The following is a 26,956-nucleotide window of genomic DNA, read 5'->3' on the forward strand; positions in this document are numbered from 1 at the left end:
TCTGCATGTTTTTTTTTCCATCCGTGCAAAACCGCGTCGTCATCTTTGTCATTGTCACGTTGCCATTTGGGTGAGGTCATAAAAGTCACAATTTTCAAGTCAGGCGACAGAACCCTCCATGTTCACTTCAGTACCCCCCTACCCCCTCCTCTTCCTCCCCCTCCTCTTCCTCCCATCCTCTTCCTACCCCCTCCTCTTCCTTCCCTCCTCTTCCTCCCCCTCCTCCTCTTCCTCCCACTCCTCCTCTTCCTCCCCCCTCATCTTCCCTCCTCCCCCTCCTCTCCCTCTCCTCTTCCCTCTCCCCTCCTCTCCCTCTCCTCCCCCCTCCTCTTCCCTCCTCCCCCTCCTCTCCCTCTCCCCCTCCTCTTCCCTCCCCCCTTCTCTTCCATTCTCCCCCCTCCTCTTCCTTTCCTCCTCCCCCTCCTCTTCCCTCCCCCCTCCTATTCCCTCCCCCTCCTCTTCCCTTCCCCCTCCTCTTCCCTCCCCCTCCTCTTCCCTCCCCCTCCTCTTCCCTCCTCCCCCATCATCTTCCCTCCTCCCCCATCATCTCCCTCCTCCACCCCCCTCCTCCCCCCCCCTTCCTCCCTCCGCCACCTCCTCTTCCCTCCCCCCTCCTCTTCCCTCCTCCCCCTCCTCTTCCCTCCCCCCTTCCTCCTCCCCCTCCTCTACCCTCCTCTTCCCTCCTCCCCCTCCTCTTCCTTCCTCTCCTCCCTCCCCCTTCCCTCCCCTCTCCTCCCCCTCCATCAGCCTCTGCCCTGCCCCCTAGCTATTAATGTTGGACAACACCTGTCTTGTACCAGCCCTCCAACCAGATCGCTTTAGTGCAAATAGGCTGACTGCTGCTGACTGACTGCTGGCTCCTGATAGGCTCCTCTGGGCTAGGCTCAGCTCGGCTCCCAGGGTCATTTTCTGAATGGCGAGGAGACTGTGTTTGGTTTCGCTCCTGGGACCAGTCTGAGAGGAGGAAAGAAAAACACAGGAAGAAAAAGAAAGAAACATCTTTTAACACAGAGCCGACAGAGGCTTGGTGTGTTGTGGCTGGTAGAGTGTTTGGTACAGAGTTTCCAGTGAAACGAGGACAGGGTGATGTTGAGACAGACGTTTGTCTTACACGCCCAGTCTTCAGGCCGACAGAGTTGACAACAGATACTCAAAACGTACATGTTTATGCTTCTAAAAATAAAAGTTCAATGGAAACATTTTGTAAAATATGAAAAATGATTCATTTGAAAATCTCCATTTAAAAACATAGAACAACTCATAAATCCCAACAGCTATCACTCTAAACACAGCAGATAAAAAAAGACTACAAAAGTGTTCGGCTAGTCGCCTTCTTTGCTTCTCAAAGAAATAGAGTGCAGACCTCATCTTGCCGCGTGTCAGATTCCGAGCATAACAGCGAAATAAGGTGAGAATTGATTGTTTGACAAAACGGGTGAAAGCCGAGAGAGATCTGTCTTTGACAATGTGAGCTGTGGCTTATGAACTTCTACCTGCGGTAGGTACTTATCTTCCTGGGTCTAAAGCTCCAGGAGAGTGAGTATACACACACACACACACACACACACACACACACAAACACACTGGCTCACCCCCTCGCTATGACAGCTTTGCTGCCGGAGTTGAAAACAGTGTGAGATGGAGAGATACAGGAATCAGGGGAGGAAATATGTTTCAACGATACAGCCCTGTTGTTATTATTATGGGAAATAATAAAATGGCCATTAAAGGGGGGATTGTTGGAGACCTGTTGGAAGAAGCACGTTGAAATAACAACAATGTTAACAATGGCTTATTTATGAGCAACGACTTCTTGGAGTGGCTATTTTAGATTTCATCAGGGAGACTAATATTAGGTCAATTTGATGCCAAGGCAGGAACATTGGACAATTATTTGGAGCTAAAAACAAAGTATATTTATTATAATTTATGGCACTGCTCACGGTGAAGCATAGCTATTAACCACAAAGCCGGCAGTCTCTGTAATGGGTTATAAATGAGAAGAATACAGTTTGAAATGTGAGTCACAGTGATGCATGAAATAGGCTAATTTCCATATATATGTAGCTCAGTGATTCTTGAAAGACGGGACAATCCCCCCCAAAAAATCACCAATAATTTACCTTATATTAACACAATTTGAAATACATATTTTGATAGTCCATTGTATTTGCCATCACACCATGTAAAGGAACAACCTCCTAATTATTAATAAAAAAAATGGTTTTTCATAAAATGCAACTAACTGGATTTCTGTCAAATCTGTTTGACACCATAAAAGGCATTTCATTTTTACATGTATTGTCCAACAAGTGTTTAAAGGCCTTGGCTGTTTCATTCTAACATTAGATTATTCAAATATGTAATGCTTCAGGGCTAATTTAAAGAAAAAATGTGGCCAGTTTTTCTAGAAAAGAACGTATAATAACATTTATAAAGTGAACAAGTCTAGAACAGCATATACTTAAATAGTTTAAGCATACTGTATTGTTGCAGAACAGTGATTAAAACATGTTTTCACAATATTGACAAAAAAATAGATCTTAAGGGGGGTTAGCCATCAGTGATGGAGTTAACGAGCCACTGTCAGAGTTGACAACAGATACTCAAAACGTACATGTTTTTGCTTCTAAAAATAAAAGTTCAATGCAAACATTTAGTAAAATATGAAAAATGATTCATTTGAAAATCCCCATTAAAAACATAACCATTCCATCAGATCGTTCAGCACTCTGACGGAGTTGACGTTAGACAAATATCTGACAAAGTTGATGTTTTATAGAGTTGACAAATTGCACAAGAAAAATCTACTTTAAGTAGTATACTCAGTAGCAATTTAGCCTCAGTTGCTTTATGAACCTGAAACCTAATTAAAATGAACATATTTGAACCATAACTCATATTTTATCTTAATCTATCAGGGAGATGGAGTTTACAGGTTATGGTTGTAACCATGGTAACTTCAATATTGTTTGTTTAAATCTATCAAACGTAGAGGACTTTCGGAACCATGCATTGTCTTGTTGTACAACGTGATGACGACATGAATAAGGGGTCCTTTTGGTAAAGCTGACCCTGCTCATTCCTGATGACTTTTAGACAAATCTGACGGAGTTGACTAAAACTCACAGTTTTAAGAGAAATATTAGAGTCAGAGAAGGCTTTTGCAAGAAACTACATTAGATAATTTATCAGTTAATATTTATTTTTGCCAGCTTTTAGAATTTTAAACACTTTGTGGGGGGATTTTGAAATTGTGATTCTTTGCTCTGGTCAAGCGCATTTCCTGGCATGGAGCCGATATGGAAAATTAATAATATTGAAAATATTTAGAAAATTACAAAAACAAATATTTTCCCTTATAACATTTCCCTAAATGTAATTTTTAAGCTCAAATAATGATTTTTTTTTTTTTAAATTCAATTATAAAAATCAAATTTCCCTGCTAGACAAGGATGGTCACAACTTTCAAGAATCCCTGAGGTAAGTAAGATAATCCTTGCTTTTGCAGTATACCTATGGCCATACCAACATCACATAGTGCCTGCCTGCCTGCCTGCCTGCCTGCCTGCTTGCCTGCCTGCCTGCCTGCCTGCCTGCTTGCCTGCCTGCCTGCCTGCCTGTCTGCCTGTCTGCCTGCCTGTCTGCCTGCCTGCCTGTCTGTCTGCCTGCTCGCCTGCCTGCGTATATGTGGACCCACCTGAGTGCTTTGAGAGGAGGGACGAAAGACAGCTTGCCCACTGGTTTTGGGCCGACGGCAGGGGGCATCATCACCAGCAGCCCATTGGAGGGTTTGGGAGGAACCGCCCTCGCTGGGCTCATGGGTAACACTCCCCCTCGGGCGGGGCTGAGGGGGAGGGGCCTCTGAGGAGGAGAGGGGGAGTGTCTGGGCTGCAGCTCCGACACCAACTGAGAGAGAGAGAGAGAGGGAGAGAGAGAGAGAGAGAGAGAGAGAGAAATGGTGAAATAGAAAAGGTGAGATAACAAGTGAGAGAAATTTAAAGGAGAAGAGAGAAACAGGCAAAAGAGGAGAGAGAGGGAGAAACAGTAGACCTTAGAACATGATCAGCGCCAGAACAAAGCACTTCACCATATCACACACTCCTAATACACTCCAAATGATACCAGGAATAGAGCAGGATTTTATAAAACAACTCAAGCTGTTTTTAATCCGGTGGTTGGCAGGCTTTGTCTGAATTCATGGTGTGTTATTTCATTACAGTGTACCTCTACCTCCGCTCTTACATGTTTATCAAAAAACAACTGCAGAGACATTCATTTCGCACAAACACAGAGCAATATTAAATTCAAGGCCAAATGCGATTTTCGAAGGCTTTTTACAGCTTATAGGCAAAGATTGGAAAATGTTGAGGAAATCAATGGAAAACAATAAGAAGATTAAAACAAAAACGTTGCTATTTCATCTAGTTCCTCTGTCCAACAAAATCGTCTTAGTAAAAACAACAGACGCTGGATGGTCTTTAAAACAGACAATAAAAATTAGAGTGAAAAAAAGACAAACTTACCAGTGGTGATCGTGTTGGGTTGGATACCAGTGGTGATCGTGTTGGGTTGGATACCAGTGGTGATCGTGTTGGGTTGGATACCAGTGGTGATCGTGTTGGGTTGGATACCAGTGGTGATCGTGTTGGGTTGGATACCAGTGGTGATCGTGTTGGGTTGGATACCAGTGGTGATCGTGTTGGGTTGGATACCAGTGGTGATCGTGTTGGGTTGAGGGGAAGCGGTTTCTTGGGTGGCGTAAGGTTTTGAGGGGGGGCGGGGGATTTTGGCGGGGCCCCGGTGGACTTGACAAGTAAAGGTGGGTGGACCACCTTGAAGCCCCGCGGTGTGTTGTGAGGCGAGGGGGCGGGCCTTAGGGGACGCACGATGTTGACTGGCTGAGTGCCGTTAGGGGCGGGGCCTGGCCGGAGAGGTAGAACCTCTTTGCTGGTGTGAGGGAGCTGTAGGGAGAGAAAAGACAAGGGTTAGAACCTTTTTTTTTTTTTGTTAAGAACTTTTTTTGGGATTATGACATTAAAGTTTTATATGAAGTATTTGTTGAAAAAAAAAAAAAAAGACTAAATTGGAGGCAGATTGTGACAGTTGCTAAGACAGAACATTGACACGCAGAGCCACAGTTGTAAATATGGCAATTTAACCAGCTTGCCTTTTAGTTGAATGTCTTTAGTTCTTCACAGAAACACGGAGAGAAACATTGCCAGCGTACAGAGAGACGGAAGTCAAATCAGATTTAACTCCCCTCTCCTTTGACACTCACCCCCTTGTGACTGTTTCCTTTGTTCGCTGGACCCACCACCTTCAGATGAAACGCCGGGTTGAGGTGTCCATTCTTACCCTTCTCCATGGAGCCTTCAAGTCTGTGGGAATACGGAGGATGAAGAAAGGAAATGAAGGACTTTATGTCACAGGGGTGTTAGAAGGCCATCGACTAGACAGATTTATTCTGAAGGCTGTGCTGGCTTTTCAATCCTTTGTTCTACTGATTTGATAGTCACCAGTTGTGGGGGATTGGGCAAACATTACGCTGTCTGTGTCTGTGTCTGTGTGTCTGTGTCTGTGTGTCTTTGTGTGCCCCAGATGTCACAGTTTGTGTCCCCATCAAGCATTCTCAAGGAGTTTGATGCGAGGAGGAGGAGGTCGAGGAGCAGGTTGAGGAGGAGGTCGAGGAGGAGGTCAAGGAGCAGGTCGAGGAGGAAGTTGAGGAGCAGGTCGAGGAGGAGGTGGAGGAGCAGGTCGAGGAGGAGGTGGAGGAGGAGGTGGAGGAGGAGGAGGAGGTTGAGGAGCAGTTCGAGGAGCAGGTCAAGGAGGAGGTCAAGGAGGAGGTCGAGGAGCAGGTCGAGGTTGAGGAGCAGGTCGAGGAGGAGGTGGAGGAGGAGGTGGAGGAGGAGGTGGAGGAGTAGGTGGAGGAGAAGGTCGAGGAGGAGGTGGAGGAGGAGGTGGAGGAGGAGGTGGAGGAGCAGGTGGAGGAGAAGGTCGAGGAGGAGGTGGAGGAGCAGGTCAAGGAGCACACACATACACACTAAAATACATCAATACACAGTATCCTCCCTAATCAACCACACACAGTATCCTCCCTAATCAACAATACACAGTATCCTCCCTAATCAACCACACACAGTATCCTCCCTAATCAACCATACACAGAATCCTCCCTAATCAACCATACACAGTATCCCGTTACTGAACTGTAAACGAACCCAAACTATTGGCTCCGAAACTAAAAAGAAGAAACCCACTGCAGCTGGTCTCCGCTAAAGAGCCTTTTAATCATCTAACAAGAAGTGTCATATTCTGTAGGGTTAAATATTCCTTCAGAAGACTCCTTTGTCCCGCCTCTGTTTAATATAATCAGACCCCTTTTCCAGTCCAATACCAATGATTAACCTATTTTTCTCTGTCCATTCAGAAGGTCAACAGAGCTTTATTTTCAGGGGCACCACATCAGAATACCTCCCTCTCTCAGTCTGGACTTCATCCAACAACCAGGCTGATCCATATCCCGTAAACTACACTGTCCGACAGGCCTGTTTTCAGAGGCACTAACTCACTCAGCGTTCTGATGCCCGGTCTTTGTGTGTACAGGTATATCGGTCTTCTACTGGAGGAGAGGGGAAGGTAGTAGATTTTATGAGAGTACAGTACATTTGTTTGCCCCTATAAAAGTGTTGTGATGGTGCAGAAAGTGAAGAGTGGGCAGATTGCAGTCAGAGGATGACGTGTGTGCAGTAGTAGTAAGTCACAGCTACAAACCCATCCAGCATCCTGGTGTTATCTCTCTAGCTACAAACCCATCCAGCATCCTGGTGTTATCTCTCTAGCTACAAACCCATCCAACATCCTGGTGTTATCTCTCTAGCTACAAACCCATCCAGCATCCTGGTGTTATCTCTCTAGCTACAAACCCATCCAGCATCCTGGTGTTATCTCTCTAGCTACAAACCCATCCAGCATCCGGGTGTTATCTCTCTAGCTACAAACCCATCCAACATCCTGGTGTTATCTCTCTAGCTACAAACCCATCCAGCATCCTGGTGTTATCTCTCTAGCTACAAACCCATCCAGCATCCTGGTGTTATCTCTCTAGCTACAAACCCATCCAGCATCCGGGTGTTATCTCTCTAGCTACAAACCCATCCAACATCCTGGTGTTATCTCTCTAGCTACAAACCCATCCAGCATCCGGGTGTTATCTCTCTAGCTACAAACCCATCCAGCATCCGGGTGTTATCTCTCTAGCTACAAACCCATCCAACATCCTGGTGTTATCTCTCTAGCTACAAACCCATCCAGCATCCGGGTGTTATCTCTCTAGCTACAAACTCATCCAGCATCCGGGTGTTATATCTCTAGCTACAAACCCATCCAGCATCCTGGTGTTATCTCTCTAGCTACAAACCCATCCAGCATCCAGGTGTTATCTCTCTAGCTACAAACCCATCCAGCATCCTGGTGTTATCTCTCTAGCTACAAACCCATCCAGCATCCTGGTGTTATCTCTCTAGCTACAAACCCATCCAGCATCCGGGTGTTATCTCTCTAGCTACAAACCCATCCAGCATCCGGGTGTTATATCTCTAGCTACAAACCCATCCAGCATCCTGGTGTTATCTCTCTAGCTACAAACCCATCCAGCATCCGGGTGTTATCTCTCTAGCTACAAACCCATCCAGCATCCGGGTGTTATCTCTCTAGCTACAAACCCATCCAACATCCTGGTGTTATCTCTCTAGCTACAAACCCATCCAGCATCCGGGTGTTATCTCTCTAGCTACAAACCCATCCAACATCCTGGTGTTATCTCTCTAGCTACAAACCCATCCAGCATCCGGGTGTTATATCTCTAGCTACAAACCCATCCAGCATCCTGGTGTTATCTCTCTAGCTACAAACCCATCCAGCATCCGGGTGTTATCTCTCTAGCTACAAACCCATCCAGCATCCTGGTGTTATCTCTCTAGCTACAAACCCATCCAGCATCCTGGTGTTATCTCTCTAGCTACAAACCCATCCAGCATCCGGGTGTTATCTCTCTAGCTACAAACCCATCCAGCATCCTGGTGTTATCTTTCTAGCTACAAACCCATCCAGCATCCGGGTGTTATCTCTCTAGCTACAAACCCATCCAACATCCTGGTGTTATCTCTCTAGCTACAAACCCATCCAGCATCCGGGTGTTATCTCTCTAGCTACAAACTCATCCAGCATCTGGGTGTTATATCTCTAGCTACAAACCCATCCAGCATCCTGGTGTTATCTCTCTAGCTACAAACTCATCCAGCATCCGGGTTTTATCTCTCTAGCTACAAACCCATCCAGCATCCGGGTGTTATCTCTCTAGCTACAAACCCATCCAGCATCCTGGTGTTATCTCTCTAGCTACAAACCCATCCAGCATCCGGGTGTTATCTCTCTAGCTACAAACTCATCCAGCATCCGGGTGTTATATCTCTAGCTACAAACCCATCCAGCATCCTGGTGTTATCTCTCTAGCTACAAACCCATCCAGCATCCGGGTGTTATCTCTCTAGCTACAAACCCATCCAGCATCCTGGTGTTATCTCTCTAGCTACAAACCCATCCAGCATCCGGGTGTTATCTCTCTAGCTACAAACCCATCCAACATCCTTGTGTTATCTCTCTAGCTACAAACCCATCCAGCATCCTGGTGTTATCTCTCTAGCTACAAACCCATCCAGCATCCGGGTGTTATCTCTCTAGCTACAAACCCATACAGCATCCTGGTGTTATCTCTCTAGCTACAAACCCATCCAGCATCCGGGTGTTATCTCTCTAGCTACAAACCCATCCAGCATCCTGGTGTTATCTCTCTAGCTACAAACCCATCCAGCATCCGGGTGTTATCTCTCTAGCTACAAACCCATCCAACATCCTGGTGTTATCTCTCTAGCTACAAACCCATCCAACATCCTGGTGTTATCTCTCTAGCTACAAACCCATCCAACATCCTGGTGTTATCTCTCTAGCTACAAACCCATCCATCATCCTGGTGTTATCGGTCTCTGAGTAATTAGATTATTCTAGAGTTCAATCCATTGTCGAAACAAAACCTCTTGTATAGAGTGCCATTTTCTTATACAAGCTTTGTGAAGCATCTATGTTGGCCTCATGAAGGGCTTATGAAAGGGTTTATGAAGTCTTCATTAAGCCTTATAGAGGCGCGGCCAGCGACTGTTAGTTACCTGTTAGCCTTGTTGTTCTTGTCTCTCTGGGAGAGCCACTTGTGGTAGTAGGAGCTCTTGATCTTATAGCAGTAGAAGGTGATGAGGATCCCAGGTAGGAGAACCAGGAAGACAAACAGAAGAGCTACCACCAAGCCCAGCTGACCTGGAGTACACATAGAGGGAAAATAACGTTACTCACTTCTATAGAAACCTTTCTAGAAGCATCTGATAAGTGACCAAATGACCTCTTAAAAATAGATTTAGAACTGGTGGAAGAATGCTTAAACTGGGCAATGAAACATCAAGGCTGTGCCAATGTTACATTCAGATGGTGTGTGAAGGTTGATAGGGGGGGAGTCGTGAAGGAAAGGAAGGAGCGTGTGTGTGTGTGTGTGTGTGTGTGTGTGAAGGTCAACTCACTGTGGTACTGGATAGGCCCACTGTCCACGCTGCCCCCCAGACCAAGCTTCTCACAGAAGGGAGGTGCCCACCCTCGGTTACAGTGGCAGTTACCATTGCTGTTGCACACCTGTGGATAACACACACACACGCCACACGCAACACACACACACACACACACACACACACACACACACACACACACACACAGTGTTACCGTGATGACCTTACAGTACGTGTCTGGAGAAGTGGCAAGTGAATTCAGCATGCTACGTTTTTGTTTACTACAGGAGGTGTTTGAAACCGACAAGACTTTCTTTCTCTGTGAAGTCTCACTGAGATTCTGCTGTCTGGTGCTAAACACTTAAACTAACTGTATCGTTTTGAATGCTGAACTGAACAAACTGAATGACTTTGAATGTTAAACTGAATGACTTTGAATATTGAAATAACTGCACGATTTGAACGTTGAAACAAACTCTGACTTTGAATACTGAACCAAACTCTATGACATTGGGTGTTGAACGAACTTTGAATGAAAGTGTTATAGTTCTTTGTGCCGAGTTTGGCAATCAAAGACCTTGGCGTTGCAAATCCACTTGTTTGATACTCATATCAAAACCCTTTCTGAAGAATAACATTTTCCACTTGATTACTATCGCCAGACATTCTGCATCATACAGTATTTCCTGCTGCTAAATTATGTAGAAAAATACTTTCCATGCCTTAACTACACCAATACAATTATCATATCACTGATTAGAAACATGCTTGTTGACTCCTTCTGAATGCGTCATTAAAATACATGTTAGCCATCATGAAGGCCAGCCAAATATTTTTTGGGTCTCCAAGTGTTTTTACAAAAAAAGTTCCCTTTTTAGTCTCTCATAAATTCTGACAGCTCTTGTGACCCTCTGAAGTTGTTTTGTGAATATTTTTCATGCTTCTCAAACCCAAAGAAGAAACCAAGAGTCACGATGATAGATGCAGTGAAGCTGCAGAGCCAAGATGATACAGTAGATGCAGTGATGCAGTGAAGCTGCTTCTTCGTTTGTACGCTAGCAAAGCTACAGATGCTAGTCGCTTTTCTTTCTCCATTCGCGCTGCTCTCTTTAAGCCCGGGGATCAATAGGAACCCAAATGATAATGCAAATGAAAAAGTCACAAAAGAGAAGAGAGGGGAAAACAATGTTTTAAATAATCCCTCCTCAGAACTATTTCCATTTGCTGGCCTTTCAGAGCGAGGGAGTAAGCAAAACAGGACAAATGAAGACTTTTTAAACAGGGCAGAGAGAGTGAGAGAAAGATAGAGAACGACTGACAGAACAAGAGAAGGAGATGATTAAAGAATGAGAGCGTGTTCTGTTTGTCTCTAGGGCTCAGGAAGCTGTTGGTTGAGGAGATTGAAAACATTATAGAATGCCAGCGCCTCGCTAATAGAAGCCCTCTCGCTTACTGAGAGTCAACAGTTTTCCGCTTCTAAGATGGCCGACCTGGAGGGCCCGTTTTAAGAACGAAACGTTGGGGTGTGAAATTAAGTCTGTTTATGTCTCTGGTGCCGAAAAGCGGCACGCCACTAAACAGCTGACAGTGATCTATTGGAGTCATGACAATGAAAACAAAGTTAGGCCTAGATTCCTATAGGGACAGGTGGTTAAAATCGTACACAATGCAACACAATGTTTATTGTCTCATAAACAAAGATGTGATCTGCCATCTCTCCTTGTGGCTACACAGTACTTAACCAACAAATAGTTTATGGCTTCAGGTGTTGTGTTGCTACCATCCATTTCTCCTGTTTTACAAGAGCTATAGTGACAGCCGTCTGCCTTCGCCCCAAGGACGATGTGTAACAATAAGATTACAGGGATGGGGAAAAGTGTCTGTGTGTCTGTGTCTGTGTGTCTGTGTCTGTGTATGTGTATGTGTCTGTGTGTCTGTGTGTCTGTGTGTATGTGTGTATGTGTGTCTGTGTATGTGTATGTGTATGTGTCTGTGTCTGTGTGTGTGTGTGTCTGTGTCTGTGTGTCTGTGTCTGTGTGTATGTGTCTGTGTGTCTGTGTCTGTGTCTGTGTCTGTGTGTCTGTGTGTCTGTGTGTATGTGTGTCTGTGTCTGTGTGTCTGTGTCTGTGTCTGTGTGTCTGTGTCTGTGTCTGTGTGTATGTGTCTGTGTGTGTCTGTGTGTCTGTGTGTCTGTGTCTGTGTGTCTGTCTGTGTGTCTGTCTGTGTCTGTGTGTATGTGTCTGTGTGTCTGTGTGTCTGTGTGTGTCTGTCTGTGTGTCTGTGTGTCTGTGTGTCTGTGTGTCTGTGTGTCTGTGTGTCTGTGGCCTAGTGCTTACCCCATGGCCATGGCAACGTGTGATGCAGCTCTCCAGCTCGGTGAAGGAGGCATTTTGGCACCGGCGGTCCCTGCAAACCTGCACTAACACAAACAATGTTTAGATTTCACACACACACTGAGGAACACTGTTGTAGAAGGTGTGTGAGGCAGTGTGGGCGCAGGGTCGTGCCGCAGTGTTTTGGCTCGGTGTGGTAACTCAGTGGGTGCCTGCCTGTCTACAAATGTAATGTATGTACACATTTAAGATTATTACGGTATATAGTATGAATCACAATTGAGTAAAGCTTACAGGTTTTGGATGAGGTAGAGAAATTCATTACATCACTAGTAGACACCCAATCAATACAAATATAATAATACTAATATAATCAATACTAACATAATAATACAAGCTGAAATAATAACATAGAACAAGTTTACAGTACTGTCTATGATACATTTTACAGTACTGTCTATGATACATTTTACAGTACTGTCTATGATACATTTTACAGTACTGTCTATGATACATTTTACAGTACTGTCTATGATACATTTTACAGTACTGTCTATGATACATTTTACAGTACTGTCTATGATAAATATTACAGTACAGTCTATGATACATTTTACAGTACTGTCTATGATACATTTTACAGTACTGTCTATGATACATTTTACAGTACTGTCTATGATACATTTTACAGTACTGTCTATGATACATTTTACAGTACTGTCTATGATACATTTTACAGTACTGTCTATGATACATTTTACAGTACTGTCTATGATACATTTTACAGTACTGTCTATGATACATTTTACAGTACTGTCTATGATACATTTTACAGTACTGTCTATGATACATTTTACAGTACTGTCTATGATACATATTACAGTACAGTCTATGATACATTTTACAGTACTGTCTATGATACATTTTACAGTACTGTCTATGATACATTTTACAGTACTGTCTATGATACATTTTACAGTACTGTCTATGATACATTTTACAGTACTGTCTATGATACATTTTACAGTACTGTCTATGATACATTTTACAGTACTGTCTATGATACATTTTACAGTACTGTCTATGATACATTTTACAGTACTGTCTATGATACATTTTACAGTACTGTCTATGATAAATTTTACAGTACAGTCTATGATAAATATTACAGTACAGTCTATGATACATTTTACAGTACTGTCTATGATACATTTTACAGTACTGTCTATGATACATTTTACAGTACTGTCTATGATACATTTTACAGTACTGTCTATGATACATTTTACAGTACTGTCTATGATACATTTTACAGTACTGTCTATGATAAATATTACAGTACAGTCTATGATACATTTTACAGTACTGTCTATGATACATTTTACAGTACTGTCTATGGTAAAGATAAAAGTAGATTTGTATTAGACTGCAACCACTACTAGCCTTCCCCTCTCCACACTTGGTTCCGGTCATGACGAGACCTGGGTCCGGGAGGTCCCCCTGTCCATCCTGGGTGGTGTAGACGTACGTCCCCCTGCACTTCACCTCCATGCCGTCCGTACGGATGGTGGTGTCTATGGACACCGCGTTGGTGCCCTTGGGCTTCTTGGCCGCGCTGTGGCACTGGATCTTCCCACATTTGGCATCGCTGGGGGGCGGACACACAGTGCACATGAATGAATGACGGACACACACGAGAGACAGACAGATGGACGGCGGATGGAAGGACAGACAGACAGACAGACAACAAAGCATCCACGGGGAAACAAAGACAAGAAGAAGATTAACGGCTTGTGAAAGTAAACGACTCGTAGCTTATATCTAAAACGTCCTAATTGGTAGAGGGCCTAGCGTACCCCAAGATCTCCTTGACTGACGGCTGGCCAACAAACATTGTAACGTCTCCATGTCGCTTATGGGATTCTCTCTAATTCAGTTGGGCTGTGGCGTATTATTTCGGACACAAGGCTGCCTTTGAATGCCTTCATCTGAGGCCTAATTTGCATAGCTAAAATGCTAATTTGGATCCATTTAATTAGCTCTGGCGCGGCGACATGAAAACGGTCTCTGAGACACGCTGCTGCACTTTACAGTTCACAAAGGGCCGCGGCGCGGGCGTGGCGTGGCGCGGCTTGGCGTGGCGTGGCGCGGCTTGGCGTGGCGTGGCTTGTGTGAGTTACTGTACATGGATAAACTATCAAGTTCAAGACGAGGACGGTGCTCGCCTTTTTAAAGGACTCGTGGGCAGCAAGGAAAACCACTGCATGTCAGACTGTGTAGTAGTGTGTTATGGTTAAGGGCAGGAGTTGTTCACGTGATTTGACAAGGAAAAACTCTGGGTCCTTATAAGTTATATAGCAGATCATGGATGGCCCTGGATGGCTGAAGTGTGTGCAGGCTTTTGTTCCAGACCAACACTAACAGACCTGACTTCACTCCAGGACCCACATAATTATGGTTTGGCCTCCCCTGGTCCATGCTATAGTGTCTCAACACTTTACAACTATGAACAGGCAATGTAGTTAGACAGTTAGATTAGATTGTAGTTGAATTGGAACTGCTATGCCGCGTTATGAAGGTTTATAACATGTTCCCACTTACCTTTTCTGGCACTTCATGTAGTTTCCCTGTCTGTCCTTCCCACAGTTTCCAAACGCGTTCCCTGCTGCGTTGACGTCTTGAAAGCAGGCGTTGTGCGCTGGCCGGGCACCTGAGACATAAAAATCCATAATGTAAATAATAGTTACTATAGCAACCACTCACTCATGAGAAAAGCCATTATGCCCCCATACAGGGATGCTTACATTCACTTTCAAGGAGCAACAGTTTAAGCTACTCACCATGATGTATATTCCTACACAAAAGACAATGTTTTCTACTGAATGCACCTCTAAGAATGACAGACAGACATTAGGATTAAAAATATATATATATATATATATATATATATATATATATATATACATTTTCATTTTGTTACGGCCAAAATAACATTCTGAAAGAAGAGACACAACGTTTTTAAAAACGCATCATCACACTGTTTATATTTTTACTGAAAGTGCTCTATATTAAAAAAACTTTACTGCTGACATGCACACTTTTTGGGGATCCTATTAACAATGGACTAATTAACGAATAAAATACTAAAATCAGTTTTAGGTAAATAATCCTTTTATAAAGCTTTGAACTGCGACGCCTGGCTAACGCTGTGTTACATATTAAGTGTTACCCAACTTTGTATGCTAATGCAGTTTAAAGGTGTGGATCGTCATGGTGATCTGTGTTCCGCATGTGAACAGGAAAGGCGATACATCACTACCCATGCAGATGGGAGAGAGGGAAAAGGTTGACATCCTTATCATCAATTATGCTAATGCTGTTTAAAGGTGGCCATTGTAATGACTAGCTGGAGTTTCTAAATGCTGAAGCGGGTTTGACGGTGGAGATGTGACTGGCTTACTGAGATAGTGAGGTAACTATCGTACGTGACAAAAGCTCTCCAGATACTCTCTAGGTCTGTGTGTACGGGAACAGAGGATGGGTGTGTGTGCATGGTAATGCTGTGTGTGTGTGTGTGTGTGTGAGTGTGTGTGTGCGCACGGTAATGCAGTGTATGTGTGTGTGTGTGTGGGTGTGAACGCGCGTGTGTATGTATGTGTGTGTGTGGGTGTGCACGCGTGTGTGTGTGTATGTGTGCGCGCACGGTAATGCAGTGTGTGTGTGTGTGTGTGTGTGTGTGCGCACGGTAATGCAGTGTGTGTGTGTGTGTGTGTGTGTGTGTGTGTGTGTGTGTGTGTGCACGTGGTAATGCAGTGTGTGTGTGTTAATGAGATAATACTGATGTTTCTGATTGGATGTTTCCACTGTCCAAGTTCAGAGACATCCGTAGCTCCCCCGTGTAGCTCAGTTAGTACAGCAAGGCAGAGCACGGTGCTCGCAACGCCAGGATAGTGGGTTTGATTCCCGGGAACTCCTATTAGTGAAAACATACTCAGGCATGACTGTAAGTCGCCTTGGATGAAAGGCGTCTGCTAAATGACATATTATTATTATTAGTGCTTTGCTGTGTGTGCAGCATACGAGGTCCTTCTGTATTCTGGTATTTTTAATATACCAGTATGTCCATCCCTACCGTAGCCCCACAGCTGCAGACACTGTTGTTCGTGGGTCAGACACATGCCGTTGTAGCAGTAGGCGTGACCGTACTGGCAGGAGGACCCATCCAGCAGGTAAACGTTGGACGGGCAGTAGGGAGAGCCTCCAGTGCAGTACTCAGGCAGGTCGCACGCCCCCGCAGGACCACGACACATGGTACCTGCCTGCTTCAGCTGGGGGGGACAGGAGGGCAAAACCAAGGAGAGAAAGAGGGGGGGATTCAGTATGATGTACTTGTTTTTAAAGACCATTCAGTACATGATTAACTACAGAGGGGGTTGGTTAAATAAATAATTCAATCACACGAATAAATAGAGAGATGGGTTATGATCATCCTGGGGAGATAAGAAGCTTATTTCTACTTTTAAAAGACTCACAGAAGAAGTTGTTATCCTCATTTACGTGAAACAAAACCAGGAAAGTTGAAACGTGAGACGGTGTCACACTCTGGCTCCAGGACTTGTGTATTTGAGCCAGGGTGTATGTTGTTTTGGTGGGTTTTGGGTGATTGTTTATGTTTGCATGTCTGTCACGTTTATTTCTAGGTTGGGAGTTCTGGGTGTCTATTTCTAGGTCGTTGATTGGTGTCGTGTGACTCCCAATCGGAGGTAACGAGTGTCAGCTGTCGGCTCGTTATCTCTGATTGGGAGCCATATTTAAACTGTTGTGTTTCACTGTTTGTTTGTGGGTTTTTGTTCCATGTTTCTGTCAGTGTTACAGAGGACTTCACTATCGTCATTTGTTGTTTTTTCGTGGTTGCTTTATTAAATAAAGTCATCATGTTCACTCCACGCGCTGCGTATTGGTCCGCTTCTTCAGACGATCGTGACAGAAAAACCCACCATAAAAGGACCAAGCAGCGTGTCAAGCGGCAACAGGATCCACCTACACAGGATTTATATCCACCCATAAAGGATTCATGGACATGGGAGGAGATACTGGATGGTAAGGGTCCTTGGGCACAACCGGGAGAATATCGCCTCCCCGTGAAGAGCTGGAGGCAGCTAAAGCCGAGGAGGAGGCGATATGAGGAGGCAGCACGGAGGCAAGGCTGGAAGCCCGGGAGTACTACCCAAAAAAAATTTTTTTGGGGGGCACATGGCTTAGGCGCCTGGGCAGCAGGAGGCTGCCACAGGGAGATGTGGAGAGAAGGCTATCGGATTACGGGAGCCATTGGCGAGTAGAGGGAGGGAAGGTTTCGCACGGCATGAGAGACTGAAGTGTGTTACCAGTCCGGTCCGGCCCGTTCCTGATCCCCAGTTAAGGCCAGTGGTGTGTGTTCCCGGTACGGACCGCCTGTTCCTGCTCCACGCGACGTATCTCTACGGGTGCGTCACCAGCCCAGCCCGGCCTGTTCCTTCAGAGCCGTCCGCCAGACCCGGAGCCGCTAGAGCCTTCCGCCAGACAGAATCATACACCTGCTATGGAATCAGCAGGGAGCCGACGCAGCCTATGCTGGACTGGAGGCTCGGGTTCGGGACCGGCAGGGAGCGGCTCATGCGGATGGGAGCCGTCCTGCTGGAGGTGATGACTGCAATCCGAGGCTGGGGTCCGCCTCACCGCTAGCCGCCCAGCCAGCACCATCAGCCAGCCATGAGCAGCCAGACCGTCAGCCAGCCACGAGCAGCCAGATCCGTCAGCCAGCCATGAGCAGCCAGATCCGTCAGCCCGCCATGAGCAGCCAGATCCGTCAGCTAGCCATGAGCAGCCAGATCCGTCAGCCAGCCATGAGCAGCCAGATCCGTCAGCCAGCCATGAGCAGCCAGATCTGTCAGCCAGCCATGAGCAGCTAGATCTGTCAACCAGCCATGAGCAGCCAGATCCGTCAGCCAGCCGAGCAGCCAGATCCGTCAGCCAGCCGCGAGCAGCCAGATCCGTCAGCTAGCCATGAGCAGCCAGATCCGTCAGCCAGCCATGAGCAGCCAGATCCGTCAGCCAGCCACGAGCAGCCAGACCCGTCAGCCAGCCAGGATCCGCCAGAGCCGTCTAGCCAGGATCCGCCAGAGCCGCCCAGCCAGGATCTGCCAGAGCCGCCCAGCCAGGATCCGCCAGAGCCGTCCAGCAAGGGATCCGCCAGAGCCGTCCCAGCCAGGATCCGCTAGAGCCGTCCCAGCCAGGATCTGCCAGAGCTGTCCAGCCAGGATCCGCCAGCCAGCCAGGATCCGCCAGAGCCAGCCAGCCAGGATCCGCCAGAGCCGTCCAGCCGGGATCCGCCAGAGCCGTCCAGCCGGGATCCGCCAGAGCCGTCCAGCCGGGATCCGCCAGAGCCGACCAGCCAGGAGCCACCAGAGCCGTCCCAGCCAGGATCCGCCAGAGCCGTCCAGCCAGGATCTGCCAGAGCTGTCCAGCCAGGATCCGCCAGCCAGCCAGGATCCGCCAGAGCCGTCCAGCCAGGATCCGCCAGAGCCGTCCAGCCAGGATCCGCCAGAGCCGGTCCAGCCAGGACCCGCCAGAGTCGTCCCAGGCCGGGACCCGCCAGAGCCGTCCCAGCCGGGATCCGCCAGTGCCGCCCAGCCGGGATCCGCCAGAGCCGTCCAGCGGGGATCCGCCAGAGCCGTCCAGCCGGGATCCGCCAGAGCCGTCCAGCCGGGATCCGCCAGAGCCGTCCAGCCGGGATCCGCCAGAGCCGTCCAGCCGGGATCCGCCAGAGCCGCCAGCCGGGATCCGCCAGAGCCGTCCAGCCAGGAGCCACCAGAGCCGTCCAGCCAGTATCCGCCATTCAGCCTGGTACTGCCCCTTAGTCCGGTACTGCCCTTAGTCCGGTACTGCCCTTAGTCCGGTGCTGCCCCTTAGTCCGGTGCCGCCCCTTAACCCAGTGGGGTTTAGTTGGGGGGGTCATGTGGAGGAGGCTAGGGAAGCGGGTGGTGACTAAGGTGGGATGGGGACCACGACCAGGGGCAGAACCGCCACCGTGGACAGACGCCCACCCAGACCCTCCCCTAGACTGTATGCTGGTGCGCCCGGAGTTCGCACCTTTAGGGGGGGGTACTGTCACACTCTGGCTCCAGGACTTGTGTATTTGAGCCAGGGTGTATGTTGTTTTGGTGGGTTTTGGGTGATTGTTTATGTTTGCATGTCTGTCACGTTTATTTCTAGGTTGGGAGTTCTGGGTGTCTATTTCTAGGTCGTTGATTGGTGTCGTGTGACTCCCAATCGGAGGTAACGAGTGTCAGCTGTCGGCTCGTTATCTCTGATTGGGAGCCATATTTAAACTGTTGTGTTTCACTGTTTGTTTGTGGGTTTTTGTTCCATGTTTCTGTCAGTGTTACAGAGGACTTCACTATCGTCATTTGTTGTTTTTTCGTGGTTGCTTTATTAAATAAAGTCATCATGTTCACTCCACGCGCTGCGTATTGGTCCGCTTCTTCAGACGATCGTGACAGACGGTACATAATTATTAATCTGAGAGGAGAAGTAGAGGTTATTGATCAGATAGGAGAAGTAGAGGTTATTGATCAGACAGGAGAAGTAGAGGTTATTGATTAGACAGGAGAAGTAGAGGTTATTGATCAGAGAGGATATTGATCAGACAGGAGAAGTAGAGGTTATTGATCAGAGAGGATATTGATCAGACAGGAGAAGTAGAGGTTATTGATCAGACAGGAGAAGTAGAGGTTATTGATCAGACAGGAGAAGTAGAGGTTATTGATCAGACAGGAGATGTAGAGGTTATTGATCCGACAGCAGAAGTAAAGTTTTTTGATCAGAGAGGAGAAGTAGAGGCTATTTTAAGTGCTGTAAGTGAGATGACATCCGGCCACATCTGTGTGTGTGTGTGTGAGAGTGTGTGTGTGTGTGAGAGTGTGTGTGTGTGTGTGTGTGTGTGAGAGTGTGTGTGTGTGTGTCATACCTTACAGCCCTCGCAGCAGACCCCGTGGGCACACTGAGCCTCCTCCTTCAAGGTGCAGTTGTTGGCATTGCAGCAGTCATTAGTGCACTCCTGTAGAGAAAACACACACACACAGTTACCACGTTTAGCCAAATCAATGTGGCACGACCCTGTGCCCACACACACATACATGCACTCGGCTCACATCCCAACTCCTCTGCTCTTTGACTCTGTCTCCGCTTCTCCAACAGCAGTTGTGGTGTGTGGTGACAGCACTGATCGACATGTCAAAGTGTTGAGATGGTGGAAAAAGACACCCCACCGCACAGAACGCTGTCATACAGAGGTGAAAATGACATCTCTTCCCCGTTGCCATGGCGTTCTCGCCGCCGTCGAGCCACAGATATTCTAAACTCGACGTGGGAGTTGAAGGATGAGAAACGGCAATTATACTGCAGGGAGAGAATGGATCAGGGAGAGAGAGACTACGCGGAGGAAAAGAAACACTACATCAACCTCCCAGACAGGCCCCTGTGGTGTATAGAGTAAATCAAGTGTGTTTCCGTTATAATACGGTTAGGTGACTTCCAGTACTAGACAGTTTTCATAGCGTACTTTGCATAGCAAAATAAAAAAGTTCCTTGTAAGAGCTGAGAAATATGAAGTTGGGGACATGATTGACAAGGCTGGAAATAAAACTGTGTTTTTCCAAGCATATGTCTGTCTGTGTGTGTGGTAACGTGTGGTAATGTGTGGTAACGTGTGGTAACGTGCGGTAACGTGTGGTAACGTGTGGTAACGCGTGGTAACGCGTGGTAACGTGTGGTAATGTCAATTCTTCTTAAGCGACAAGATACTAAAAGACACTATGAAGTGAGCATTCTGTTGCTGTGTCAAAACTGGTGACTTCTTGCCAGAAGCCTGTGGTATCTGCCGCCGCCGCTGCCGACTAACTATCAGTTGTGCTTCGAAAAGGGAGTCAAAACAGCCTCCACATCATCAGCATTTCTGTCAGCTAGCAATTAGCTTCTCCCCGTTTTTTAATATGTGCTTCCTCACAAATTGAGCCAAAGAGGATTTACTTAACTGTAATTCCATAAAACTAAAAACAACAATTCCCAAAGCAAAGTCCCCAGAAAACTTTTAACACCTCTAAACATTTTTTGGAAGATTGGCAAATAGAATATCAAACATAAGCAATGATATGCTAAGTGCTAGGCTTATCTGAGGTGACGGATGCTAACGACTAAGAGCGCCAGGCTTTTCTCACCTCTGGCTCTCCGCAGTCGCACTCTTCTCCGTCCTCCACAAAGCCGTTGCCACACCTCTTGCCCCCGACCAGGTCCTTCATGTCGGGCATGTTGAAGAGGCACATCCCCCCTCCCTTCTGGAAGTAGTTGTCCAGGTCCCGCTTGCTGCAGCGGCTGAACACCCGGGGAAATGGATGCCTATTGGGGGCAAGAAAGTAACCATTACAAAAAAATCCACAATGCAGAATACCATTGTGAACAGTAACAATAACCATCATGTTCAGTTTCAGAGAGTTCTGTAAAGTGGCGGCCATCTTGGATCTCTGGTAGCCATATTGGAAGTAAAACTCGCTAATTCTTACCCGGTGGCAGCAGCCATCACGCAGCCCCCCTGCTCCGCAGTCGCCTCCACACAGCAGCCCTCCTGGTCGTGGCTCATCCCAAAATTGTGTCCGATCTCGTGGGCCATGGTGGCGGCAGCTCCGATGGGTAAATCCGAATGGTCCTGAGGGACCACATAGCAAAAAGGACTCATTTGTGTGGGTTTAGCATAACCACAAACACCCTCAATTTAACATCTTTAAAAGCTTCCACTGTTCAGACTATCTTCAATTCACTGAAACGGCCGACACAGTCAACCTATTCTACCTGGTCTACTGTCTAATGTGACTTGGTTGGTGATAAACTGTCGTACATCTATTCAGAGTCCAACTGAACGGTAGAGAATACTAATCGCTAATTTAGTGGTTGGTCTGTGTCAAAGAACTATGGTGATCTAATCCATTGAGGTCACTCCGTACATCAAAGGGCTACCGCTCCTAACACCCCAACAAACCAAGATGTCTCATCTCCTGTGCTGTTTCTCCGGTTAGTGCTATCCGGGATCCTTGGGACGTCCCTTCCCTAAACTCTAATCCTTAACCCCTACCCTTACCCTAACCCCTACCGTTACCCTAACCTTAACCATAACCCTTCCCCTAACCTTAACACCTACTCTAACCTTAACCATAACCCTAACCTGAACCCTTACCTTAACCGTTTTAAATGTAAACTTAAATGGGATGGCGTCAGAGTTGAACATCCCAAGGATTTAGATCTCTTGACAGTGCTGTTGTGTCCAGCCCCCCAAGGTGGGTAGTGTAGTGGATATATATACCTGCTGGCATATTAGGATTACACTAGCCTCCATTACCTCAGAGAACTGAACCAGTAGAGCCTATTACAACCTAATCAAGTGTGGAAGAGTTATTGATTTCTCTGGCCCACTGACCGCATCTGGTGCACATCAACACACAGAAACACACGTATGGAAACACACACAAACACACACACACTATATATAATGTGAAGAGTCACACAGATACACGCACGACGGCGCGTGCACACACACACACACACACACACACACACACACACACACACACACACACACACACACACACACACACACACACACACACACACACACACACACACACACACACACACACACACACACACACACACACACACACACACACACACACACACACACATTTCTGCTGCACCCTTGCCACCCCACTTACCACATTGATGCCTCCAGAGTTCTCCAGGCTACACATCCCCTCCAAAGGGGCCATCCCTATGGTGGTCCCCTTAAATATCACTCCCCTGTCAGCGGGGAAACAAAAAAAATCACTTAACCTTCATTTCTTCACTCCAGTATGGACGTGCTCAGGCAGGGAGGGATCTGGGACGGATGCACATTGATTACAGATAGAGAACAGTGTTGTACTGCAGGTATGATAAGCCTTGTCTGAGACCTTTCTCAGATGCGCCTCAGGGGGCTATGCAATGACGTCTCTCGGAGCTTGTTGTCACTTAAGATTCCCGAAACAAATCAAAAAGCTGTTCCTAAAAATCAGAACCACTAGCCAGGTACTATCTGGAAACTAATTACCTCCAGTGAAGAGGCCTCCAATTTACTGTTTACGGATGACTGTGTGTTTGGCAGTCGAGCTGTGCTATGTTGTGTGTGTGTGAGAGAGTGTGTGAGTGTGTGTGTGAGTGTGTTTCTGTGTGCGTGCATGTGTTTGTGTGTTTGGCAGTCAAGCTGTGCTGTGTTGTGGCTGCTGACTCACTGAGGTGTGATGTTCCAATCTTTTAGTTAATAGAACTGCTGTTTAGCTAATCATTTATCAATCTAGCCACTAACGAAGGCTGGAATTATTTTGGGGCTGTTTTGGGGGGCGACGGAAGGGGAGGGATTGCTGTGGCGTTAAGAGCATAGCGGTGCTGTGTGTGTGTGTGTGTGTTGTGTGTGTGTGTGTGTGTGTTGTGTGTGTGTGTGTGTGTGTGTGTGTGTGTGTGTGTGTGTGTGTGTAGGTCTTTACTAACGTCAGTAGCTGTGCGTTGTCGTGCTTCTTGCGAGACTTGAGCTTCTGTCTCCACTGTAGGAAGGACCAGAGCGTGGTGTTGGGCTCCTCTGTAATGATGCACTCGTCTCTCTCCTTCCATATCTCCAGGCCAATCAGAGGCACCCGGATATTCAGAGTTCTGTAGAACTGAACCACAACATAACACAACCGCCTGGCAACTGGCATCACTAACAGCAACAGGCAACACTCACGGCAACAAGGCAACACTCACGGCAACAAGGCAACACTCACGGCAACAGGCAACACTCACGGCAACGGGGTCACACAGAGGGTTGGGGACATATGTTTTGTTTTTCATTGTGACCAGGCATTTATGAATAGATAAGTTCACGTTATTCAAATCTGTCATTTTCAATCACTTTGATCATTCTGATGACACAACCAGGGCAGAATTATAAAGGACTAGAAAGAAAATTAATCTTAGAATATCAGAAAACTGTATAGAAGTTAATGATATGTCAGTAGGTGATTTATAAAACCAGATACTCTCCCGGCCCTGACACGCTCTCCATTTTGTTGACAATTAAATTGAGCTCTCTTTATTCCCCCTGAGGATTGCATCTAAGACACACACATCCCCGCGCTGGCTTACCTTATCAACATAATTGGCAATCTCCATTATCCTCAGCTTGGTTTTCTGGTAGTCCTTATTTTGTCGTTTATACTGGATTACAAGGGAGATGGAATAGAATTCAGTGGCAGATATCAAATCAATAGTGACAAATGTTCAACCAAACAAAATACTTTATTTTTTTTAAATGGCCGTCCTCAATAGAACAAGAGAGATCCAGAAAACAACCTGCCCCACTTCACCATCTCTGCCCCACTTCACCATCTCTGCCCCACTTCACCATCTCTGCCCCACTTCACCATCTCTGCCCCACTTCACCATCTCTGCCCCACTTCACCATCTCTGCCCCACTTCACCATCTCTGCCCCACTTCACCATCTCTGCCCCACTTCACCATCTCTGCCCCACTTCATCATCATAATAGGTACCAATTAGGAACGGGAGTGGACCAAATACTGTATTCTGATTGTTCACCACCATGCACTGTTACCACGGCGTCATAGTCATATTGCACCTAACGGGTAGCCAACTGGAACGTAGAATAGACCGTTATGAAAGACATAACTTTTCATTCCTGGCCGGCTGGAGCCCATTGTCTATTTAGGACTGGTAATGAGTTCTCTGTCTCCCACCATTAGACCCAACCAGAAAACGTTCATCATTAACATGACGAATCCTTTCCTCTGGTCCCTTCTATGATGCTCTTTATCAGTGAGGAAAAGGTGCTTCAGCCCATCCGCCAGCACCATAATTATACACTATTACACAAAGTAGGCAGAGTTGGGGGTAAGTGAGACCATTATGTTAGAGTTGAGGATGAGTGAGGTCCATTATGTTAGAGTTGAGGATGAGTGAGGTCCATTATGTTAGAGTTGAGGATGAGTGAGACCATTATGTTAGAGTTGAGGATGAGTGAGGTCCATTATGTTAGAGTTGAGGATGAGTGAGGTCCATTATGTTAGAGTTGAGGATGAGTGAGGTCCATTATGTTAGAGTTGAGGATGAGTGAGGTCCATTATGTTAGAGTTGAGGATGAGTGAGACCATTATGTTAGAGTTGAGGATGAGTGAGACCATTATGTTAGAGTTGAGGATGAGTGAGACCATTATGTTAGAGTTGAGGATGAGTGAGGTCCATTATGTTAGAGTTGAGGATGAGTGAGACCATTATGTTAGAGTTGAGGATGAGTGAGGTCCATTATGTTAGAGTTGAGGATGAGTGAGACCATTATGTTAGAGTTGAGGATGAGTGAGACCATTATGTTAGAGTTGAGGATGAGTGAGGTCCATTATGTTAGAGTTGAGGATGAGTGAGACCATTATGTTAGATGAGATAATTATTGTTCCCAATGTTCCCAATGTCCATCTGATACCTCAATGGTTCAATGGGTTGGTTGACGTCACTGGACGGATGTGACACACACACACTTGACTTCGTACACACACACACAGACACACACTGAACCTTGTGCACATACATACATTCATCCATACATACATATATACACACACACACACACACACACACACACACTCGACCTGCTCTGATCAAAGGAACAATAAAGATTAACTTCACTTGTTGTTGGCTAGCTAGCTTACCAGTGTGCTGTCAGCCACGATGTACAGCTCCATGTACTTGGTGGTACCCCAGGCATTTCGTCTCACCTGTTTCCAGATAGAGAGAGAAGGGAGGGAGGAGGGATACAGTGAGGGGTTGTTTGGTCCATTTGGGATAATGGACACACACAATTGGATGGTCACAGCAATTCAGGACCGAATCGTGTCCCCTCCTGTTGCAATGATCACCCACCACTCATCCTAGCGTTGTTGAAAAAAGGGCTTGTTTTTAACCATGGCAACAGACAGCTTTTCACAGTCATAAAAAAGAAATGGCACAAAGGAACAAAAACATGCTTCCTGTCGGTGGCTGAGGTCTGAGACACACCACAATCTCAGTATCTTTCTATCAGTAATTTTCCGCTTTGCTAATACTTGATTGCAGCTATTAGGCAGAGGCTCTGTGGTAATTAAAATACATTGATTTATGCACGCAGGCATGGCTGTGTTGCCCGAGCCAGACAGAAGGCCAATATTGTGGCCCAGCAGGGTTCCGGGGCAGTGGGCAGGTGGCATGTATAGCGCTGTGGCCTTCCCGGACTGCTTCAGACATAGGGGGGATGGAGAGAGAGGGGTGAAGGAGAGAGAGTGAAAGACAGAGAAGGGTGAGGGGGAGAGAGAAAGAGAGGGGGTGAGGGGGAGAGAGAGAGACTGTAGCACTAACTCCAAAAAGTTTTGGGACTGTAAAGTCCATGGAGAATAAGAGCACTTCCTCCCAGCTACCCACTGCACTGAGGCTAGGAAACACTATCACCACCGATAAATCTACAATAATCGAGAATTTCAACAAGCATTTTGCTACGGCTGGCCATGCTTTCCACCTGGCTACCCCTAACCCGGCCACCAGCTCTGCACACTCCGCTGCAACTTGCCCATGCCCCCCCCGCTTCTCCTTCACACAAATTCAGACAGCTGATGTTCTGAAAGAGCTGCAAAATCTGGACCCCTACAAATCATCTGGGCTAGACAATCTGGACCCTTTCTTTCTAAAACTAGCAGCCGAAATTGTCGCAACCCCTATTACTAGCCTGTTCAACCTCTCTTTCGTATCGTCTGAGATCCCCAGAGATTGGAAAGCTGCCGTGGTCATCCCCCTCTTCAAAGGGGGTGACACTCTAGATCCAAACAGTTACAGACCTATATCCATCCTGCCCTGCCTTTCGAAAGTTTTTGAAAG

The 26,956-nt window shown here is 46.6% G+C and overlaps 1 protein-coding gene across 1 annotated transcript in view; it reads right to left on the reverse strand.

The window, feature by feature from the left end:
* Positions 1–740: 740 nt before the first annotated feature.
* The window catches only part of LOC121571037 (disintegrin and metalloproteinase domain-containing protein 33), a gene marked incomplete at its 5' end in the record, with an annotated part of 85,913 nt that continues 59,697 nt past the window's right edge, over positions 741–26,956 (reverse strand). The window contains 17 exons of the mRNA XM_045210723.1: positions 741–954; positions 3,701–3,909; positions 4,527–4,964; positions 5,282–5,381; positions 9,225–9,369; positions 9,627–9,735; positions 11,945–12,022; positions 13,385–13,589; positions 14,543–14,651; positions 16,074–16,269; positions 19,947–20,036; positions 21,196–21,373; positions 21,538–21,680; positions 22,741–22,825; positions 23,552–23,718; positions 24,185–24,256; positions 25,762–25,827. Coding sequence (XP_045066658.1) covers positions 903–954; positions 3,701–3,909; positions 4,527–4,964; positions 5,282–5,381; positions 9,225–9,369; positions 9,627–9,735; positions 11,945–12,022; positions 13,385–13,589; positions 14,543–14,651; positions 16,074–16,269; positions 19,947–20,036; positions 21,196–21,373; positions 21,538–21,680; positions 22,741–22,825; positions 23,552–23,718; positions 24,185–24,256; positions 25,762–25,827 — 2,442 coding nt within the window. The remainder of the gene's footprint in view (positions 955–3,700; positions 3,910–4,526; positions 4,965–5,281; positions 5,382–9,224; positions 9,370–9,626; positions 9,736–11,944; positions 12,023–13,384; positions 13,590–14,542; positions 14,652–16,073; positions 16,270–19,946; positions 20,037–21,195; positions 21,374–21,537; positions 21,681–22,740; positions 22,826–23,551; positions 23,719–24,184; positions 24,257–25,761; positions 25,828–26,956) is intronic.

This window comes from Coregonus clupeaformis, chromosome 35, assembly GCF_020615455.1.
Source record: "Coregonus clupeaformis isolate EN_2021a chromosome 35, ASM2061545v1, whole genome shotgun sequence".
NCBI classification, from domain to species: Eukaryota; Metazoa; Chordata; class Actinopteri; order Salmoniformes; family Salmonidae; genus Coregonus; species Coregonus clupeaformis.